Here is a 23,820-nt window from a genome sequence, read left to right on the forward strand (position 1 = left end):
GTTGGTAGAGGAAGCACGTAAACTTACTTTTGGAGGAAAGATGACTGTGTACACCTCCCATTCTGTGAGTGTTTTATTAACACAAACTGCCCATCGATGGCTGACTGATTCTCGCATATTAAAGTATGAAACCATTTTAATGGTTGGAGAAGATTTACAGTTTGCAAAAATTAATAGCTGCAACCCAGCTCAATTTTTATACGGCAGTGAAACAGAGAAAGAGGTGGAGCATGACTGTGTCGAGTTGACAGATCTTCAGACCAAGACCCGAGAAGACCTTTGCGATACTCCGCTGGGAGAAGGATATGAATTCTACATTGATGGCTCCGCCAGATGTGTTGACGGAATGAGAAGAAATGGGTATGCTATAATAGAAGGAAATACTTGGAAAGTAGTAGAATCCACGAGACTACCCGGAAGCTGGTCAGCACAATCCTGTGAACTATATGCCTTGCAGAGAGCCCTCAAAATACTGGCAAAGAAAATTGGAACGATTTACACAGATTCCAAATACGCATACGGAGTAGTGCATACCTTTGGTAAGATCTGGAAGGAGCGTGGTCTAATTACATCAAGAGGAAAGGAATTGGCACACGAACAGATGATTACTCTGACTCTAGAAGCCTTAACATTACCCCAAGAAATAGCAGTGGTCTACATACCAAGCCATCAAAGGGGAGATAACCCGACAGCAATTGGAAACAGACTGGCTGATGAAGAAGCCAAAAGAGCAGCCATGCAACAAGAAGTCCGTTTGCTGACTTTAATCCCAATAAGGCAAGGCATAAAGACAGCTCCCATTTTCACTGCTAAGGAAGAAAAGAACATGGATCAGCTGGGCGCAGGCCAGTTACCTGATGGAACATGGAAAACACCAGATGGAAGAATTGTTCTAAATAAAGAAATAACTCGCAATATTTTAAAACACCTGCAACAACAGAGCCACTGGGGCACCCAAGCCTTATGTGACACAGTGCTTCGAGAATATGTGTGTAAAGGAATCGACACCTTGGCCCAACAAGAGGTGCAAAATTGTTACCGATGCACAAAAATTAATAAGAAGATAATGAGGACAGGGACCATGGGAGGTCAACCATTAGCCATACGCCCTTTTCAACGTATCCAGATCGACTTCACAGAGTTACCTCAAGTTCAAAGATGGAAATATCTGTTGGTGATAATAGATCACTTTACCCGATGGGTAGAAGCCTTCCCAACAATAAATACTACAGCCTCTACAGTAGCTCGCCTCCTCTTAGAGCAGATAATCCCCAGATATGGTATAATGGATTCTATAGACTCAGACAGGGGTCCACATTTTTCTTCAAAAATCCAGCAATTGATTTGTGATGCATTACAGGTCTCTTGGAAATTACATACCCCTTGGCATCCACAAAGCTCAGGGAAGGTCGAACGTATGAATGGAACACTAAAAATCCAATTGACAAAGTTAATGGTGGAAACTAAAATGCCTTGGATAAAGTGTCTGCCCCTAGCCTTATTGAGAATTCGTACTGCCCCACGAAAAGATGTAGGGTTGTCCCCTTATGAAATGATGTTTGGGCTTCCCTTCTGGAGTACAGTTGAGGGGTGTCCCACCTTGGGGGAAGGGGATATATTTGTTAGGAACTATTTACAGGCACTGTCACGCTCTCTTACAGATTTACGAAAGAGAGGACTATTGGCACAAACACCGCCTCTAGACTTTTCTTTACACAAAGTGGAACCAGGAGACTGGATTCTTATCAAGACCTGGAAGACTGAAAAACTCCAGCCCCAGTGGGAAGGTCCATACCAAGTTCTCTTAACTACAGAAGCTGCAGCACGAACAAGAGAGAAGGGGTGGACACACGCATCCAGATTTAAGGGACCTGTAGAGGCGCCACAGGACCCTGATACGAACTCAAATTGGACTTGTATTCCTGGAGAAAAACCTCTTACCTTACGATTTCGCAAAAAGACTTAATTCACAATGTTATTGTTATGTTCTTTGATTTTTCTTAGTTTGCCTATGTCTTTATCAGGTGTGAAATGTAAGAAATGCAGAGATACAGTGGTCCTGTTTCAGGACCACATTTGGGGAAGAAAGGAAGGTAATTTCATTTCCCATACCTCAGTTCCTGAGAAATGCTGGGCAGAAAATACCACCCAACATCCATATACCCCTTGTGTGGAAAAAGAAGGAAATAATATGGGTCATTATATACAGATTCCTAATACCACTCCTTTCCCTCTTAACGGTTGGAAAGGTGACTCAAGCCCACCATGCCCTGATGGACTCTGGTTTTGCATACACCAACGTACTGTTCCAATGAGAAGTTACACTCCACACTCGAGATTGCCTGTCCCTTTAAGACAGCCGGACTTAGTTCGAGTCCATCCAAATAACCATGTAAGTTTCGGTAATGCAATTGGGGGAGATAACCTTTTTGTAGATCTGGCAACTAAAATTGCAGGAACTTTTAATGTAACCAATTGTTGGGTCTGCGGGGGTCCACGGATGTCAGAACAATGGCCTTGGTGGGGAGAACCTCTCAATTCATTGACCATGATTTCCCGCATTTGGACAACTAACCGAACGAGATCAAGAGAAACCTGGTCTCTCTCTAACGTCCCCTCTGGTTTTTATTGTCTCTCACGAGCCGGCAAATACCCAGTAGGAGAAAGTCCCTGCAAGGCTGTATGGATTCGCATTTCGCCTGGTGTTTTCACTTGGTTTCCTAAACCTCAGACTTGGTTCTTATCCACTGTTTTTAAAACTAATTGCCTACCCCTGTCTAATAGCAGTATTCAGTTTTGGAATTGTACCACTTCCACCATCACAGGACCATACCAATCAAATCCTGTTCTTAAAAGAGTTTGGGAAAGGGGGTATGGAGTATCCCCAAATGGATTATTCTGGGTATGTGGTAATAAAGCTTATACTCGTCTTCCCTCACAGTGGAGTGGAACTTGTTTCCTAGGAATAATCCGCCCAGAATTTTTCCTTCTACCCCACGATCACGGTCATAAATTAGGCGTGAAGGTCTTTGATACATTACATCGTGAACATTTCTCTTCCCTAGCTTAGAATCCCCATTCATATCTATACATATATTGAACACATTTTAAAGAGAGAAAGGGGTGGATTGTGATATAGAAAATTTAGGTTAAAAAGACTTAAGTTAAAATGTGATGATTAATCATAAACAGGGAAGCCAGAACGGACAGAGAGTTTACTAGCAGTCAAGGACAGAAGGAGCTGCTGAATATGTTTTTTTAAACCTATCTTTTCATGGTCATAGTGAGAGACATGCAGGAGACAAAGGATTGATAAGAAGTGTGAGAAACAGAATTCAGTGAATGTAGAGTTCACAGCGTACGTAACGAACGTGATAATTAATAATGCAGTTATACTTAGAATGTTTTTGTAATACTAACCAATTAAAACAGTATTAATAAGAAGGGGAAGGGCAAATAATAAAGGTATAAAAATCAATGCACTGTATGTATCGGGGCTTAACTGGTGAGAAACCAGTTGAGTCCAACTCTGCAGACTTGTAAATAAAGCTTGTCGTGTCATCAGTTTTAAAGAGACTCATGTGTGAGAAGTTTTATTTCTGACAGTATTGGTGTCCCTATACCAGACTATGATGCAGCCAGTCAACACTTTCTACCATATATCTGGAGAAATTCACTTGGGTTTCTGATGTCACGCTGAACCTCCACAAACTCCTGAGGAAGTTGAGGCGCTGACATGCTTTCCTCACGTTGCCATTAAGTGTGTTGGGTCCAGGAAAGACTCCCCCACCCCAAGAATTTAAATGACTGGCTAAAGCTATTTCCAAGTGGATAACACATATTCACATTTAAAGGTCTTCTGGTTTTTTTAAACTACTATCCATTAGAAGTTTTTATTCATCATTTGGCACTACTGAACATTGATGAACTAAAGAGTTAGCGTCTATGAATGAAGAAACAAATTAAACAAATTGTGGGTAAGATCAATTAGAGACAGTAGACACTAGAACAGATTTGGTGCAGGCAGCCCTTTTCACCCAATGCAGATAATTTAACTTTCACTTTCCTTTCCAATTTCCCATACTCTTTTCTTCTGAGTCATGGGCTGCCTGTGGAATTTGAATTCTTGGTAACTGTCAGGGTTTCCACCAGCTATGGTAAAAACCCTGGTATCCGGAATTCAAATGACCAGCTGCCTCAAGCAACTGGCAAAATAAATAAATAGATAAATAAGAATGAAATAATAGATAAAAATACACAAGTTTAAAATTGTAAATGTAACTGTTCTCTGAAGAACCAAACTTTTGGTGAAGATGGGAGCAAATATTCAGCCTTGGTTGGGCTTTGCTTGTAGCAGCTGTTTGAATAAATTTGTGTGAAACAGCGATGGCGTCACCCAGGAAGAAGAGCTGGTTGATGCCACTCGCTGTTGGGGTGACTCTCTTAAAGTGTCTCCTTATCCTTTCTCGGTAAACTGGGGGAGAAGGGGTTAATTACTGTTATTGTTCATCTTTCAGGCGGCTCCGTGGAGGGGGGGAGGGAGGACCATGTAAATGCCGCAACAGTTAAATGTTTTCAAAGAACATGACTGAATCTAAAGTAAAATGCTTTAAGGTTTATATAATCATGGAAGTGAAGTTTGTTCAGTGCAAGTATAGTATTTTTGTCTTTTAAACTATTCTTAATTCAGGTGTACTAGTCTCAAGCATTCGCAAAATACATTTAACTGGCATCTACTAATTCCCCAGAGGTTTTACTATACTTTGGTTTTCTCCAACAAAGAGATTTATTTGTATACTCATAAGAACTGCATCAAATAAGCAACATATTAAAGTGATCAAAGTTTTAACTCTTTGGACTCCAGACAGTTTAACCTTTCATAATATATACTCTGGACTGAGTCCATGGGCTCAGTACGAAAACCAGTACGAAACAGTTGGTGGCTGGGTATAAAACCAGTCCCAGAAAATGGGAACAAAGTATATTGGTAGTCCCTGATGTAGGACACTACCAGTAACCACAGAGACAAGCTGAGGGAGCGAGAGGCTTTAATACACAGAAGAACCTTGCTGCCCCAGATCCCAGGATAGGAATGGCGGCAAGGGAAAGGTGGCTCAACCTTTATGGCCCAGGGCCACAAATCATCCGTGGGTGGGCCAGCTCCATATACACAACCGACAATGATAACTATATACAATAGAGGAAACGTGTCACCACACCTGAAAATACGAACACGGAGTCCAAAGGGTTAAAATACAATAAATTAGTCATTCCCCTGATATATTTTTTTATTGACACAAGGCCAAAAAGATTTGTATAAACTGCTTAATTACAGCCACGTGTTTGGAGAATTCACCATTATTATACCATGAAACCAGTAGCCAACTTTGCAACCTTGACTTATATATTATTGTAGTAGTTCTGCTCCGTCTGTTTGCACTGTGACACTGACGCAAAACACCTAATTTTATGACTTGTTCATGACAATAAATTTTGATCCTGAAAATCTGGAAATTAAGATGGCTATCAGCACCCTGTAGCCACTTCTTTTTAATAAAAACTTTGTCATCTTGCTGTGCATCTGCTGCCTTTGCTTTCCTTGTCAGTAGAGATTGCGGGTTGGGAGATGCTGTCAAAATCGCCTCAGCAAGTAACTGCGGTCTACATCGTAGATCCACAGTGTACAGTCAGCACATATGGAAACAACTTCTCTTTGTCCACTCTGTCAGATGATTTCCCTCTGTTCAACTTGCATTACACCTATGACTGTGTGGCTCGGTACGACATTAACACCATCTACAATTTTGCCAACAATACCACAGAAGTGGATTGTATTAAAAAAAAGGCGATGAGACAGCATAGAGAAGGGAGATTGAAAACCTGGCTGAATGGTGCGCCAACAACAAACGACCTTTATGGCCCATGAATGAAGAAACCAAAGTCACCAAAATAAAGGAGCAAATTGTTGACTTCAGGAAGAGAAAACCAGAGGAATATACGATCCTATGATCAGCAGTGAGCAAAGTTCTTGGGAGTCACTATCCCGGAGGATCTTTCCAACACAAATGGCATTGTGAAGAAAGCACATTAGCACCTCTACTTCCTCAGGAGTTTGAAGAGGTTTGATATGACACCTGAAACCCTGGCAAATTTCTACAGAAGTATGCTAGAAAGTGTGCTGACCGACTACATCACAGTCTGGTTAATGGGGGCACCAATACCCACGCAAAACATAGTGGACACATCCCAGGACATCACAGGTAAAATTCTCCCCACCATCGATAACATCGGAGAGCAGCAGCAATCGTCAAGGATCCGCACCACCCAGCACACACTCTGTTCTCGCTGCTGCCATCAGGAGAGAGGTGTAGGGGCCACAAGCCTCACACCAGCAGGTTGAGGAACAGCTGCTCCCCCCCTCCACCATCAGACTCCTCAACAACAAACTCAATCAGGGGCTCATTTAGGGACCTTTACTTTGGCAATTTACTTTCTCCGTCTTGCAGAGTTGGTTTACATTTTTCTCTGCACTACCAGTAAGTGGTAAGGCTGCCTTGCCCACACAAATAAAGAATCTCAGGGTAGTATGTGATGTCACGTATGAAATTTACTCTGACAATAAATCAGAATCTGTGTCAGTGTTATCTTTTCAAGAGACGTATCTTAATAAAAAATGTTTTGAGATTACACAACGATACGACAACAATGAGATCATCTGTTTTCACGATGACAGTTATCAGAACACCAATTAGGAAAACACTGCCTCTTTTTTCAAAAGGTGCAGCTGTGGAATGAGAGAGCAAATGGAGACTTAGTTTATTATCATAACCAGAATTACAGCTCTTTCTTAACACATGGCAGTGCTAGCTTGAATTTCTGAGGAAATGATGCTCTACGTGCAAGACTGTGCGGCCAGGCACAATTCAAATGCCATCTACAAATTTGCTGATGACATCACAGTCATCGGCAGAATCACAGACAGCAACGAGGAGCGAGAGAGATCAGCCGGTCGCAACACCTTGCACTCAACGTTAGCAAAGCTAAGAGCTTCGGGGGGAGGGGGGGGGAAATCAGAAAAACACAAAACAGTCCTCAGAGGGGTCAGCAGTGGAAAGGATTAAGAACTACAAATTCCTGTGCGTCAACATCTCTGAAGACCTATCCTGTGACCTCCACGCTGATGCAATCATTAAGGCTTGCCCGCGGCTATACTTCATTGAGAGTTTGAGGAGATTTGGTATGTCACCAAAGATACTTCCAAATCTGTACAGGTATAATGTGGAGAGCATTCTGACTGATCTGATACAAAGGTCCTAATACACTTGACAGGGAAAGTCTTTGGAGATTGGTGAACTTAGCCAGCATCATTATGGTCATTAGGACAAGAGGCGGTGCCTCATCAAGGACCCTCACCACCCAGGCCATGTCCTCTTCACTCTGCTACCATCAGAAAGGAGATGGAGCCTGAAGACACACACCCAATGTTACAAAAACAGCTTCTTCCCCTCCCCCATCAGATTTCTGAATGGACAATGAACCACAGACACTACCTCACTTTTCTTTTTGCACTAATTCACTTATTTTTAAAATGTAATTTCAAGCAATTGTTTTTAACTGCAATGCCACCACAAAACCACGAGTTTAGTGACATACGTTCATAACAATAAATTCTCTTTCTCGTGTTTTTAGATTGATTTAGGCAAGGATGATGTGAAATTTGAAAGCAAAGTCAAGTTTATTGTCATCTGATTATACAAGTACAATCTGATGAAATACTGTTCTCTGGTTCTCAGTGTAAAACATGCAGACACATCACCAGACAGAAAACACATACAGACAAACAATACATATGCAGGACAAATAAATAAATAAATGTTGTTTTGTGAATAGGAGAGACTCAGAGGATTAGCGTGAGCAGTCGTTCAGCTTTCTCAATGCCTGTGGGAAGAAGCGGTTCCTCAGCCTGGTGGTGCTACGTCTGATATTCCTGTATCTCTTTTCAGATCGGAGCAGGGTGGAAGGGGTCCTCAATAATTTTGCGCGCCCTCTTCAGACAACGATCCCAGTTTATCACATCATTGGGGTAGTCTCCAGTGATCTTCTCTGCCACTCTTATGGTCCTGTGGATTGACCTCTGATCTTTTTTGTTGAAGAAGCCATACCATATTTTGATGCAGCAAGCCAGGACGCTCTCGATAGGTTGAAATAATGGTGGCCGGAAGCGTTGCCCACTTCAATCTTCTCAGGAAGTGTAGATGCTGTTGTGCCTTCCTGATGAGTGAAAAGATGTGTGTCCACAATAGGTCGCTAGTTAAGTTAACTCCAAGGAACTTAGTGCTCTCCACCTTCTCCACTGCAGAGTGGTTGATGTGCAGTGGAGGGTGATCATTCCTGGTCCTCCTAAAGTCCATGAACATCTCCTTCACCTTGTCCATGTTGAGATTCAGATTGTTACTCTTACACCATTTTATGACAAACTCCATGGAAGAGTGGTAGCATTAAATACCAAAAAATTGCCTCTTTCCCAATCACATTTCAGAATCAGAATTAATTTACGACATTACACTACTACAAGCATTTATATAAATAACCTTACAAAATAAATAAAAATAGTGCAAGAAAAAATAAAAAGTAAGGCAGTATCTGTGGTTCATTGTTAATTCGGGAATCTGATCGCGGAGGGGAAGAAGCTGTCTTTGTGCCACTGAGTGCTCGTCTTCAGGCTCCTGTACCTTTTTTTCAATGGCCTGGGTGGTGGGGGTCCTTGAGGATAGAGGCTGCTTTCTTCGGACAACGTCTCTTGCAGATGTCCTTGATGAAGTGAAGACCGGTGCCAGTGAGTCTTCGGTGATGTACCAAATCTTCTCAAGCACCTTATCAAATATAGTTGGTGAGCCTTCTTGATGGCTCAACGTGGAAGCTCCCAGACAGACTCTCAGAAATGTTGACACCAAAGAATTTGAAGTTCTTAACCCAGTCCACTACTGACCCTTCGATGAGGACTGGTTCTCGTTCTGCTGATTTCTTCCTGAAGTCCACAATCATCTCTTTGGTTTTGCTAATGTCAAGTGCAAGGTTGTTGTTGTGACACCACTCAACGAGTTGACAGGTTTCCTTCCTGTACGCCTCTTCATCCGTGATTCTGCTGACAACCGTGGCGTCATCGACAGTATTTAAATTGTGCCTGGCCACGCAGTTGTGAACATAGAGGGGGCAGAGGACTCACGCTGATAGACCGCGAGGAGGAGTCATCGTTTCCAATTTGTACTGACTGCGGTCTTCCGATGAGAAAGTCAAGGATCGATTTGCAGAGCGGTGGCGGTGCAGAGGCCAGGGTTTGGAGTTTGTTGGCCAGCACTGAGGGAATAATAGTGTTGAAGGCAGAGTGGTGGTCATGGAAAGCAACTGTATGTATGAGTTGCTGTTTTGGTGTTCCAGAGCTGAGCAGAGAGCCATTGTAAATACTAAATAATCACGTTTATATTGAATGTAACTTTTCAAGCTTTCAGGCTGGCAGGCGAACTTTCCACCAGCACCAGGTCCAAGTGGAGAGAACCTCACACCCTGGGCAGCTGAAGTCCTTCAGAGGTAGAGGAAGCCTCCAGCCACGGAATCTGACATTCACAACAAGGACAGGCCACCTACCTTGAGGGTGAGGCGATGAATCCGCCCTGTGGTCCCAGCAGTGAGGAGAAGCACCAAGAATAACCCCCCAACTCCTCCACCAGCCATCATCATGACACTGGCGGAAGCAGCAGACAGGCCACGTGTGACGGACAACAACACTAACCAATCATCAACGGGTAATTCATCTGATTGACGTGCCCATACACCAATAGTCATCTTACCCTTGTGCTCACGTTTCGTAGCAGCTAACCAATGAAATAATGGCCCGCCTACAAAGAGTGGCGGGACTAACCATGAGAGATGACTCAAAGCGACTAATTATCACTGGAAACCTAATTGAATCGTTAAAAACTCGAAAAAATAAAGACATTTTAAAATTAAATGTATAATTTAAAGATAATTACAATTTTGTTGTAATAAGTTTGGAATTCACACTAAGCAAATTAACACTACAACTCCCAGAATGCAATGCGACGATGTCGTTTTTATTTCAGGAATTTATCGCATTTTAATAAACGAAAAGATGAACAATCGAGCAAATTAATTCGAGAAAGGGTGAAACTTTGGAAAATTAAAAAAGCATTTTTTTTTAAACTCCGTAACCCCTGGAAACGGAAGTCGTGCTGGAGGAAGCTTCCGGTCCTAATGGAGCGGCTCCTAGATTGAAAATAATGGTAAAGATCGTGGGAGAGTGAGCTGTGTGAGTCCCGGACTGTCGCCGGGGGAGGCGGGTAACTGCGGAACCCCTGTCCGACCCAGCACACACCCCCGTATCATCCCGTTCCCTGCATCCCCATCCTCATCATCCACCTGTGCTCCCCGTCACGTCAACCCCACCCTTCCCAGGCCCCCATCATTACCCGTCCTCCATCACCCTCCCCCCCCCCCCCCCACCGCCGTCAGTCGCATCAACCCCATCCCTCCCCGTCACACCACCCAACATCTCCCGTCACTTTATCCTCACCACTCCCCTGACCCCCATCATTCCCACCCTTCATCTCCCCTCCATCATCCTCCCCCTCACCACACCCATACTTCCCCTGACCCCCATCATCGCCGTCCTCATTCCCCACCCCGTCAGTCGCATAAACCTCACCCTTCCCCTGACCCCTATCATACCCGTCCTCCTTCCCACCCCCTGTCAATCACATCAACCCCACCCTTCCCCTGACTCCCATCATCGTCGTCCTCATTCCCCCCCCATCATTCACATCAACCGCATGCTTCCCCTGACCGCCATCATCGCTGTCCTCATTCCTCCCCGTCAGTGACATCAACTCCACTCATCCACCTGTGCTCCATCCCTTCTTGTCACTTCATCCATACCCATACATCCCATTCCCCTGACTCCCATCATCGCCATCCTCCTTCCCCCCAACATCAGTCACATCAATCCCACCCTTCCCCTGACCCTCTGTCATACCCATCCTCTTTCCCCCTCCATCACATCATCCCCATCCCTCTCCTCATCCACCCGTGCTCTGTCCCTACGCGTCACATCAACCACACCCATACATCCCATTCCCCTGACCCCCCCATCATCTCTGTCCTCCTTCCCCATTAGTTGTGTCAACCCCACTCTCCTCATCCATCTATGCTCCATCCCTCCTCTCTCATCAACCCCACGTTACCGCCCCATCATCCACACCCTTCCCCTTCATCATCCTCCCACTCCCTTCCCCATCAGTCACATCAGCCTGATCCTCGCCTTTCCTCTCATCAATCACATCCTCTTTCTCCCTCCCCTCCCCATCAATCACATCAACCTGATCCCCTCCTTTCCCCATCAATCACATCCTCCCCTCTTTCAGCAATTGCATCACCCCCCCATCAATTACACTCCATTTCCTTTAATTCCTTCCCCTATCAATCAAGACATCCCCTTCCCTTCTACACCACCCTAATTCTCCTTTGACCCTTTTTATCCTTCCCTTACCCACCCATCTCCCTAAGTACTAATCTTATCTTGCTCCCAATAACACGCTAGCATCATCCCACCCTGGACACTGACTATTATACTTACACTTCTTTACTACCTGGTATTTGAAAGCAAACAACTCCTGTCTCCTTTCCCTGCTGATACCCATTTTACCCTGTCAGCTTCTCACACCAGCTGCTGCTCACAGTTAGCCACCTGCAGATACCCATCCAGGTCACTCCTACACCACATTGCAGATATAACCCAACCATCTCTTATCTTTGCACATCCCTCCTCTCAGTTCCTCATCTCCCATCAGACCTTCTCTTCACCATCCCTTCTGCGAACCAATGTCCCCTCCTGTCCTTCCTCAGTTGTCACTCACCAACAATTGCTCCCCTCCTGACCTCCCAACTGATGATAAACCCACAGGCCGACCACACCTTGAACCTTCCAGTCCTCATGACAACATCCATTCCACAAGCTTGCACACCAACACTCCACTATGCAGTCCTAAACAACATTCCTCCCTGAGAAAACACTTTTCCCATGCCTTACAAAGCACTTCTACATTATCCTCAAACCGCCCCTTCCCTCTGCAAATGTTGCCTCCACTCTGCAATGCACCTTCCCCTCTTGCACTTCCTCCACATACTTTTACTCCACCCCCTTCATCCTACCCACATCAAGCCCTCTTTCCAAATACCCCTCTGATTACCCCTTTCTCCAAACCCAACATTCAGCCCTTGCACGTATTCCCAACAACTGCTGCCTCCAAAAGCCCCGCTTCCAGCCCCAGCATTCCCCCTTCGAAACACAGCCCTCATCACCAACATCCTGAGCATTGTTCACCATCAAAAAATACCCCTCCAGCCAAACACTTTTCTTCATCTCCAGCACCACCCTCTATCCCTGCCCTTCATCAACTCTCTTCTGTTAAGATGTTCCCCCTCCACCCCCATCAAACCCTCCTTCCAAATACTACCCCACCAGCCCCAACACCTTCCTCCAAACTCACCCTTCCCACCTTCAATGCTCCTTCCCTCCAACAGACTGAAAGAAGTATCCCTCCAGACACTTCCCTTCCATCCCCAACAACACCCCCCTTCAGGTGCTCTCCTTCCACCCCAAAAAACCCCTCTCTTCAAACACTCCCCTTCGACTCCCACGAGCCCCTCCCTCCCCAACTCCCCTTCCCTCCAAATACTCCCCCTCCACCACCTCAGTCTCCCTCCACTCCCAACACTTCCTTCCAAACACTCCCTCTCCAAACCCAAAACCCTACCTTGAAAGACTGCTCATCCACCCATGTGCCCTCCCTCCAAACATTTAGCCTCCATCCTAAACATCCACTCCCTCTACCTCCAATACTTCCTCCCTCCAAACACTGCCCTTGCACCAAAGCCCCCTCCTTCCAAACACCCCCTCCACCAACAACACCCCCTCCACTCCCTCCCTCCGCACTCACTTTCCTCCCTCCCTCAACACTCCCCATCCATCCAAGCTCTTCCTCCAAGCCCCTTCTCACTAAACACAATTTCATCCATTCGCTTCCTCCAAACACTACCCCATGCCCCAAACTCATCCCCTACAGCCGAACATCCTTTTCTTCTAAACACTGCCCCAACAACCCGCAACCCCCTCCATCTGAATACTACCCCTTCACACCCAGCTCCTTGACTAACATCCTCCCTCCAGATGCTCCCCCTCCACCCCCAACACCCCCACCTCCCAAATATCTACCCTGTGCCCAAAACATGCCCTCCCTCCCTACAATTCCACTGCAACCCCAACACCTCATCCCTCTACATACACCCCCTGCATCTCCAACACTCATATCCTGCCAGCACCCTGCCTCTTCCCCCAACTCATCCTCTCCAACACAACACCAGCTCTCTCCAAACATGCTCCCTCTCTCCCAACTCTCTTTCCTGCCAAACATTCAGGCTTCATTCCGATCCCATTCCTCCAAACACTCCCCCAATGTCTTTATCTATCCGAACAACACTCTCTATCCAAATGAGTCCCTTCACCTAAACAAGCCATGTCTTCAAACATTGCCCATCAGTCCAACCTGCCCTTCCAAATCCTCTCACTCCGACACTACACACCCTCCCTGCAACACTCCCTGTCTAAAACAACACTCCTTCTCCACTCCAACCCTCCTTCACCACTCACAACACACTCTCCCTCCACCTCCAACTCCACTTTCCTCCAAACAGTCCTCCCTCCAAACCATTGCTCTGAACACTCCACTCCACTCCCAACACTGGCTCTCCCCAAACACTCCCCCTCAACCAAAAACACCCCGTCCTTCTAAACTTGCCCTCTCCCTCCAAACTTTCCCTATCCATTCCCAACACCCCGTCCCTCCAAAAACACCACCTCCACCCCCAACACCCCCTCGTTTCAAACAGTCCCATTCCACTCCTAACACTCCAACACTCCCCTTCCACCCTCTCCCTCCAAATACACCACCTTCACTCCGAACACCCTCTCCCCTCAAACAATCCCACTCCACCCCAAGCACTCCAACACTCCCCATGCTCCCTGTCCCTCCAAACACAACTCGTTCAATCCCAGCACCCTCTCCCCTCAAACAATACCACTCCACTCCAACACTCCCCATCCACCCCTTCCCTCCAAATACACCCCCTACACTCCAAACATCCTCTCCCCTCAAACAATCCCACTCCACCCCAAACACTCCAACACTCCCCTTGCACCCCTTCCTTCCAAATACACATTCTTCACTCCCAACACCCTCTCCCCTCAAACAATCCCACTCCACTCCAACACTCCACATCCACCCTTTCCCTCCAATCACAACTCGTTCAATCCCAACACCCTCTCCCTTCAAACATGCCCTCTCCACTCCTAACACTCCAACACTCCCCATCCACCCCCTTCCTCCAAACACGCCCTCTTCACTCCCAACACCCTCTCCCTTTAAACAATCTCATTCCACCCCAAACACTCCAACACTCCCCCTCTCCTCCCAACATCCGCTCCCTCCAAACATTCCTCCTCCACCCCCAACACCTCCTCCCACTAGATATACCTTCACCCTCCAACCAATTCCACTCCACCCTGAACATTCTCTTCCACCAAAAATAACCCCTCCACCTCCAACTCCCCCTCCCACCAAAAACACCCCCAACTCTTTCACCTTCCAAACAATCCCACTCCATCCTGAACACCCGCTCCCTCCAAACATTCCCCCTCCTCCTCCAACCCCCCCTCCCAAACACTATCCCACACCCTCATTCCAACCATTCACTCTCTGTTCTAATCTCAATCCAAACACTCTTCCCATATCTTCATCCACCCAATCTACACAATCAACCTGTTTCTGCAAGCATTGCCCCCTATCCCAACCTTTCTTCCTTCCAAAATGTCCCCCAACACCACAAACTCTCTCTCTCCATTGCCAGCATCAAATCCAACAAAACATTCCCTTTCTACCTCCTACACTACCTCCCTCTAAACTCTCTCCTTTGACCTCCAACAACCCCTCTCTCAAAACACTTCCCCTGCATCCTATCCCTCCCAACACCCCTCCTCCACCCCCAACACCCCCTCCCTCAAAATTCTTCATTCCCAACATCTCTCAAGACATTCCATCTCCAACAGCCCATGCCTCCAAACTCTCCCCTACCACCCCCAACATTTCTCCCTCCAAACAACCCCTCTTCACCTCCAACACCCCTGCCTCCTAATTCTCCCCCACTACTCCCATCCCTCTCTCTCCCTCCAATGTCCTTTAATCCAAATTCTTCCCCTCCACCCCACCCTCTCAGCTCTCTTCCACCACCCTCAGTGCCCCTCCCTTCCCTCTTCCCTCCACCTCCCTCCTTCCAACCCTCCCCCTCTGCACCAAATGCCTCTCCCTCCCAATTCTCCCCTCACACACCAACACCCCTCCATCCTAACTCTCCAATTCCATCTTCACCTCCTCCCTCCAAACACATAATTACCCCAACACTCTCTCCCTCCAATGCTGCCCCAATATCCTCTTCCTCCAAACATTGTCTCTCTACACTCATCTTCACCCCATAAAACTACTCTCTCTCTCCACCCCAATCCCCTCCTTCCAAACAGTTTGCACCTCCATCACTATCTCCATCCATTTGCTCCATCAATAATGCCTTCTGCTTCAAAACATTTCCCCTGCCTTCCACCATTCTCACCCACCGCAACACCTCTACCTTAATTCTCTCCCTCCAAACATTTGTATCCACCACCTCCCTCCAAACACTCCCTTTCCACTCAATAACCTTGTCACTATCCATCCCTTTTACCGCATTCATAATTCCTCTCCAAGCATCATATCCCATCTTCCCCTTCTCCCTCAACAACCCTCCTCATTCCTCTTTCATCCCCCGAAAAAAAACTCCTTCCAAAGTTTCCCCCACCCCAATATTCACCACTCCCTCCCCCATCCCACTCACCTCCTTCTTTCACTCCTCTGCCTACCCTGATAACTCTCCCACAAGCTGTTGTGAAACTGCACTTTAGTTCAGCTGAATCAAACCTGGCTTAAATATGGAGCCATCTGCTGCAGTCCATTGACTTTCTAGGTCTGTTTGCTTTCTTCACACTATCAGAAAATAATAATTTTTTTCTCTTATTCGTGAATATTTTTAATAATCAATTGCTGTATATATGTGTGTAATAGTCAAAACCGTGTAAAAGTCGATCCCCCTATTTTTGGCCTCGGCCGCCCACCCACCACAGTTCCAGAGGCATCGGCCACGGATCCTCACCTTGGCTGCTCCCCCATCCGACTTTCAACACCCCGACCGCGGACCCCCACTTCAGCTGCCTGCCAATCCGAGAGCTGCTGATGCTCCGACCGCAGACCCTCGCCTCAGCCGCCCGCCCATCTGTCCTCCTGACGCTCCGACCGTGGACTGTCCACCTATCCGAGCTCCTGACACCCCGAGGCGGACTTGCCACCCGCAGGTACTTATCATGGTTAAAAATAGAATGCTTGTAATAGTTGATCCCCTAAATATTGGTCCACAAAATTCAACTATTACACACGTAAATACAGTTTGCATTCAGTAAGCATTTATGTTGAAATGTCTTTTTTTTTCCAGGACAACAGAAGCATATTTTAATTCTTTCCCTAACCTCTCCACCATGTATCCAACAATGATTTAGTATTGGATTAAACTGTTTAGTGGATCAATGTAATGCAACAGAGTAAATTCAAAGAACCTCAAATGAACAAGGATTATGGCCTCAACTTCGGGCAACAATGACAGTAACTTAACTATTCCAAGAGCTGCCATCAACAAGATCATCAAAGAGATCCTACCCAAAGTCAGAATAGCAAACGATGCCAGGGAGATGGTGGTGAACTGCTGCACTGAGTTTATTCATTTAATATCCTCAGAAGCAAATGAAATCTGTAATAAGTCTGATAAGAAAACCATCTCCCCAGCACACATCATGCAAGGTATATGATTCAAATCACTTTCTCTGTTTCTTCAGCTCAAGTTTGATCTTGTTTTTAAAAAGTTGCTGGCATTTTCTGATAGCACTTCTTTAACTTTGTCTCAATGGGAATACAGGAAAACCCCTGGTATCTGGAATTCAAGCCTCAGCAACCAGCAAAATATATCTAGGAAAATAAATTTTAAAAATTAATAAGAATAAAATAGGTAAAAAAATATGAGAGTTTAACATTGTAATTGTTCTCTGACATAACACATAAACTGTTGGTGAAGATGGGAGCAAATATTCAGCCAGGTGAGGGCCTTGGTCGGGCATTGCTTGTTAACCACTGGTTTTGGTTTTTTTTGAAACTTTATTTATTAATTTTAACATATGAAGAAAGTAAGTAATTCACAGACAGAAAAAATACAAAATAAAGTAATACAAGTACAAAGTAACATAGTTAATACAATACCAATCTCGGCATCTCCCCCTAACAACTAAAAATTAAGACTGAAAAAAAACTTTTTAACCCCTAAACCCCCCCTCCCCACCCCCACGATAAAGAGTGAAGAATTAATACTATTAGTATAATTAAAAAAATAATAAATATATATCTTAAAAAAAAGATTGATATATATAAAAAAAACAAAAAAATTTAATTAAGTATTAATTATTAAGCCAAAAAAAATTTATTATATAAGAATATATATGAAAAAACAAAAACAAAAAGAACTTAAATGGAAAAAAAACAACTAATAATAAAAAAACTAAAAAGAAAGAAAAAAAATAAAACATATATATAGAAAAAATATACAATAAAAAAAAGGTTTTTTAAAGAAAAAAAATGATTAATTCAAACTTATTTAAATTGTATATAATCAATAGATGGGGTCCACTTTAACTCATGAAAAGACATCTTATCTTGTATAGAAAAAGATATTCTTTCCATAACCAAATAAAACTTCATCTCTGAATACCACCTATCTAAAGACAATACATTTCTATTCTTCCAAGTAATCGCTATACATTTCTTGGCCACTGCCAGCGCTAAGTAAATAAAAGAGATCTGGTAATTATCTAATTCTAAATCAATCAACGGTTGCATATTCCCTAATAAAAATATATCAGGGTCTAATACAATATGAAGATTATATAGATTATTAAATACAGATTGAATACCTTTCCAAAATTGTTGTAACTGATCACACAACCAAACAGCATGTAAAAAAAGTACCAGAAACCTGATCACAACGAAAACAAAGATCTGACTTACTAAAACCAAATTTTTAAAATTTTTCGGGTGTTAAATATAATTGATGTATAAAACTATAATTAATCATCGGCAATCTAGCATTAATCAATTTTCGAACACTATTACGGCAGATTTCAGACCAATCTTCTTCAGTTATTGTTAAACTTAAATCTTTTTCCCATTTCACTTTATCTTTATCCCAATCTATTTTACTTTCACTTGCCAACAAAATACGATACAAAACCTGATATATAACCCTTTTTTGGAAATGAGAGCACATATTTCTCAAAATCAGTTTGTTAACCACTGTTTGAATCAAGTTGTGTGAAACAGCAATGGCGTTGCCCAGGATGAAGAGCTGGTTGATGCCGCTCACTGTTGGGGTGACTCTCTTAAAGTGTCTCCTTATCCCTGCTTACTAAGAGTCACCCTGGTCAGAGGCTTTATCTGTAAACATGGGTGAGTGGGGGGGGTGATTATGTCATTGTTGTCTTTCAGGCTGTCTGTGGTAGGGAGAAACCTACAGATGCAACACAGTTAAATATTTTCAGAGAATGTAACTAAAAATAAAGTAAAATGTTTTCTTCTTTGGGTTGGCTTCGCGGACAAAGATTTATGGAGGGGTATGTCCCCGTCTGCTGCAGGCTCGTTGGTGACTGACAAGTCCGATGTGGGACGGGGCACAGTTGCAGCGGTTGCAAGGGAAAATTGGTTGGTTGGGGTTGGGTGTTGGGTTTTTCCTCCTTTGTCTTTTGTCAGTGAGGTGGGCTCTGCGGTCTTCTTCAAAGGAGGTTGCTGCCCGCCGAACTGTGAGGTGCCAAGATGCACGGTTGGAGGCGATATCAGCCCACTGGCGGTGGTCAATGTGGCAGGCACCAAGAGATTTCTTTAAGCAGTCCTTGTACCTCTTCTTTGGTGCACCTCTGTCTCGGTGGCCAGTGGAGAGCTCGCCATATAACACGATCTTGGGAAGGCGATGGTCCTCCATTCTGGAGACGTGACCCACCCAGCGCAGTTGGGTCTTCAGCAGCGTGGATTCGATGCTTGCGGACTCTGCCAGCTCGAGTACTTCGATGTTGGTGATGAAGTCACTCCAATGAATGTTGAGGATGGAGCGGAGATAGCGTTGATAGAAGCGTTCTAGGAGCCGTAGGTGATGCCAGTACAGGACCCATGATTCGGAGCCGAACAGGAGCGTGGGTATGACAACGGCTCTGTACACGCTGATCTTTGTGTGTTTCTTCAGGTGGTTGTTTTTCCAGACTCTTGTGTAGTCTTCCAAAGGCGCTATTTGCCTTGGCGAGTCTATTGTCTATCTCGTTGTCGATCCTTGCATCAGATGAAATGGTGCAGCCGAGGTAGGTAAACTGATTGACTGTTTTGAGTTCTGTGTGCCCGATGGAGATGTGGGGGAGCTGGTAGTCATGGTGGGGAGCTCAGTTTTCTTCAGGCTGACTTCCAGGCCAAACATTTTGGCAGTTTCCGCAAAACAGGACATCATGCACTGGAGAGCTGGCTCTGAATGGGCAACTAAAGCGGCATCGTCTGCAAAGAGTAGTTCACGGACAAGTTGCTCTTGTGTCTTGGTGTGAGCTTGCAGGCGCCTCAGATTGAAGAGACTGCCATCCGTGCGGTACCGGATGTAAACAGCGTCTTCATTGTTGAGGTCTTTCATGGCTTGTTTCAGCATCATGCTGAAGAAGATTGAAAAGAGGGTTGGTGCGAGAACGCAGCCTTGCTTCACGCCATTGTTAATGGAGAAGGGTTCAGAGAGCTCATTGCTGTATCTGACCTAACCTTGTTGGTTTTTGTGCAGTTGGATAACCATGTTGAGGAAATTGGGGGGCATCCGAGGTGCTCTAGTATTTGCCAAAGTAAAATGTTTTAAGGTTTATATAATCATACAAGTGAAGGTTGTCCAGTGTAAGTGCAGTATTTTTGTCTTTTAAACTGTTTATTCTTAATTCAGGTGTATTAGGCATTGTAAGAGTAAGTCTCAAGCAACCGGAAAATACACTTATCCGTATTCCATAGTTTTTATGTACTCTCATCTGAGACAGAAGATCCTTTTTTCAAAGATTAAATAACTGATATTTCAATAGAGTTGGTAATGCACTCTCACTATCCTTGGGTTGAGACACCAACCAAAGACATCTGCTGCCGTGGTTTGTGTTAAAGCCACAATGCACTGGTCTCTAAGCTAACACACTTTTTAACTAATAGTTTTTGATTGGCATGCATTAGGTCATTTATTTTAGGAACAAGGAGCAAACTGCATGCAAATTTACTAGCAGGTTACCTCAGCTATTGCACTTCAAATGCAGTGTGGATTGTAATGTCCTCTCACTGGTGAAAGGCTTCATGATAAATGCAAGGATTCTTTTTACTATTATGTAATAAGGTGCAGAACTACAGAAATAGAACAAATTGACAAGCTTGTTCTTGCCTAGAATTCAAAAACAGTTATTTCTGTGATAAGCTAATGACACTGGTCCGCAATTTTTTTCAAAAGGTTTGCTTCCTGAAAAATTTTGGGGATTTTCATAGATGACTTCAACTGAACATAAAGATTATTTCAATTTGCTGTATCAAGTAGGAAGTTGGAGAAACATTAAATTAACTTTATTGAATTTAATGTGTTTAATTGCTGATGTTGAGACATTGTGTTAGTTCAACTGACCTAAAATGTTTCGCCATTGATTTTCGTTTGTACTCAGCATCGTGTCAGTGTCCAACAATAGTCGGCCAGCATTGTTGGATTCCAGTTGCCCTGATACCACTTTTCTATGGTCACAATGTCCTGGTGAAACCTTTCACCATGTTTGTCACTGACTGCACCAAGATCAGCAGGGAAGAAGTCCAAGTGCGAATGCAGGAAATGAATTTTCAACGACACGCTGCACTTCATAGTTTTGTCTGCTTGAAGTAGACTTAAAATATGACAGGAAATCACAAAACTAAGTTATACCTAAAATATGGTTTGTGATAGGAATTTCTTAAGGTGATTATTTTGATCAGCAGGCCAAAATTCATAAAATGCACCCAGAAGTGTTCAGGAAGCAAAATCTTAGTTTTCCAGTATGATCAATGAAAGTATCTTAAATCTGAACCCTTCTATAGTTCAAATCCAGGAAGAACAATGGCTATGTAAACTCAGTAAAGAGGTTTCTTGGGAACTTTGCGTGTTAAAAGAGCTATTCCACCAAGCGATTTCATTCTTATTCTTGCAGTGAAGAAATAAAAAGTTGGTGTTGTTGAGGGTAGGTAAAATGAATAATTATAAGAATATTAATGTAGGATTTTCTTTTGCCGCAGTGCTTGAAAGCTCAGTGAGTGACCACATAATGATTCTGAATTCTCATTGCACTATTCTTGATTTAAAAATGTTGCAAAATATTTCAGATTTTCTTCAAGTTTTACCAACACTCTTTCCTGTGCCTTGAAATCCTTCAGGGGCGGATAGGGCAGCAGAGAGCACAACTGTGAGCATGGATTGGAGAACATGTGTAGAAATGTTGAGTGAGCTAAAGCTTTTTTCTTTGGAGTGAATGAGGATGAGAGAAGACAATAGAGGCACTTGAGATTATGAGGGGCACAGGTGGAGTGGACAGCCAGCACCTTTTTCCCAGGGTGATAATGGCCATTACCAAAGGACATCCATTAAGGTGAGTGGAGGAAAGTTCAGGGGAGATGTCAGAGGTAGGCTTTTTTTAACACGGAGTAGTGGGTGCCTGGAAATCACTGCCTGGTGTTAGAGGATGATACAATAGGAAAACTATGGAGATAAGAAAATGGAGGGTTATGGACTGAGGGGGAAGGAATGGTTAGATTGATCATGGAGTAGATCAGCACAACATCATGGACTGTAGGGCCTGTATTGTGCAGTACTGTTCTATCTTTTAAGTTTGTTGGAGGTGACTTGTAGCATTTGACTGGAGTGGTTGGAAAAAGTGCTGAAACAATGATCTGTACTGGATAGCTCTGTTCCAGATTTATTGTTTGAAAATTTAGCATCAAGCAAATATTACAAGCCTAATTTCTGTGAACAGCTCAATTTAGAGGTTAGTGCTCCACAATCCCAGTCAGGCCTGAGAGAGTAAAAGATGTGAGATTGAAAAATACCATGTATAATGATTGGTACTGCTCCCTGTATTGTTCTTGGAGTTGTGCGATGAAGTTCCTATCCGCTACAGCTCGAGTTGGAATCCACGCTATAATTTGGAGAAGAGCTGTTTGGCCCCTTGGAGGAACCAATTGAAGAAGACTCTGGTGACGCTGTTCCCTATGACATACGACAAAGTAAACCCTTTGTAGTTTCCACAAATTGATTTAATATAATTTTTAAATGTTAATTTAATTCGGACATTAACGACGTTGCTCTAACTGCAATGCTACTCGTGCCGCCCTTGAAGATTTATGGCCATCTTCAGGAAAGGAGAAGCTGAAGGCATCTTTGAGATCCTCTAGTATAGCTCCCTCTTCCTAAATGTGTGCAAAGAAATTGTGGATATACAATTGAAGTTCTCCACTGTGAGGCTTTTTAAGTCAGCAGGCATACCAACTGCTTCTGTGGCCTTGGTGGTTTCTATTGGGATATGGCTGTAAGCTGCAAGGATAGACCGGATGAGCTGCTGTTGAATGGATGGCTGGGGCTTGACAGATTGTCTGCAAGTATTCCAATGTGTTCACTTTATTCACTGTTACAGTTGACTAACACTCACATCACAGGCAAACCCCTTCCCACCATTGAGAACATCTACAGCAGTGGTTTTCAGACTTTTTCTTTCCACTAATATTACCACCTTAAGTAATCCCTATACCCAAGGTGCTCCGTAATTAGTAAGGGACTACTAAAAGAGGTATGTGAGTGGGGGAAAAAAGGTGGAGAACCACTGTTCTAGACTCAATTGTTACCAAAATATTTTGCTTGAAAAAATTTGTCATTGGCCCAATTCCTTTGACTTTATGAAACTGTGCACATAACGAGCCAATTAGTACGATTAAAACAGTGATTTTCAAATGTTTTCTTTCCGCTCACCTTAAGTAATCCCTTACTAATCAGAGCACCTATGGCATAGGGATTACTTAAGGTGATTTGTGAGTGGAAAGAAAAAGACTGAAAACCACTGATCTACCGTCGGAGAGCAGCAGCAATCATCAAGGATCTGCACCACCCACCACGTGCTCTGTCCTCGCTGCTGCCACAAGCCTCACACCACCAGGTTGGGGAACAGCAGCTACCCCTCCACCGTCAGACTCCTCAACCATAAACTCAATCAGGAATTCTTACTTTTGCACTTAATTGTGGTTTTTTTCCTCTCTGTATTGCACAGTTTGTTTACATTTTTTTATTTGTTTACATATGTACTTTGGGTACAGTTTATGTTTGCACTACTAATAAGTGGTGCTTCTGCCTGGCCCGTGGGAAACTAATGTATGTGAAGTCATGTATGTACTCTGACAATAAATCTGAAATCTTTTTTAAAAAAACTGAGGAGTTGCATGCAAATCCAGCATCAAATTCAAACTTGTAGTTCATCGTAACTGCAGACATTGGATGGCATTGCTAAGACAATGC

At 44.1% G+C, this 23,820-nt stretch overlaps 2 protein-coding genes across 8 annotated transcripts in view; one reads left to right on the forward strand and one right to left on the reverse strand.

Moving 5' to 3' along the window:
- Positions 1 to 9,786, reverse strand: part of LOC138758422 (protein GPR107) — a 78,205-nt gene extending 68,419 nt beyond the window's left edge. The window contains exon 1 of one of the 2 annotated variants that reach the window (XM_069927318.1): positions 9,646 to 9,786. In XM_069927318.1, coding sequence (XP_069783419.1) covers positions 9,646 to 9,738 — 93 coding nt within the window. In that variant the 5' untranslated portion in view covers positions 9,739 to 9,786. The remainder of the gene's footprint in view (positions 1 to 9,645) is intronic. The other variant, XM_069927317.1, reaches the window with a different exon arrangement.
- Positions 9,787 to 10,238: 452 nt separating this feature from the next.
- LOC138758423 (protein Dr1-like) overlaps positions 10,239 to 23,820 on the forward strand; it is a 197,630-nt gene continuing 184,048 nt past the window's right edge. For 2 of the 6 annotated variants that reach the window (XM_069927319.1, XM_069927324.1), the window contains exons 1-2: positions 10,239 to 10,301; positions 16,648 to 17,009. In XM_069927319.1, coding sequence (XP_069783420.1) covers positions 16,787 to 17,009 — 223 coding nt within the window. In that variant the 5' untranslated portion in view covers positions 10,239 to 10,301; positions 16,648 to 16,786. The other 4 variants (XM_069927321.1, XM_069927320.1, XM_069927322.1 and 1 more) reach the window with 4 other exon arrangements.

The sequence above is a fragment of the Narcine bancroftii genome, chromosome 3 (genome assembly GCF_036971445.1).
Source record: "Narcine bancroftii isolate sNarBan1 chromosome 3, sNarBan1.hap1, whole genome shotgun sequence".
In the NCBI taxonomy this organism is placed as follows: Eukaryota; Metazoa; Chordata; class Chondrichthyes; order Torpediniformes; family Narcinidae; genus Narcine; species Narcine bancroftii.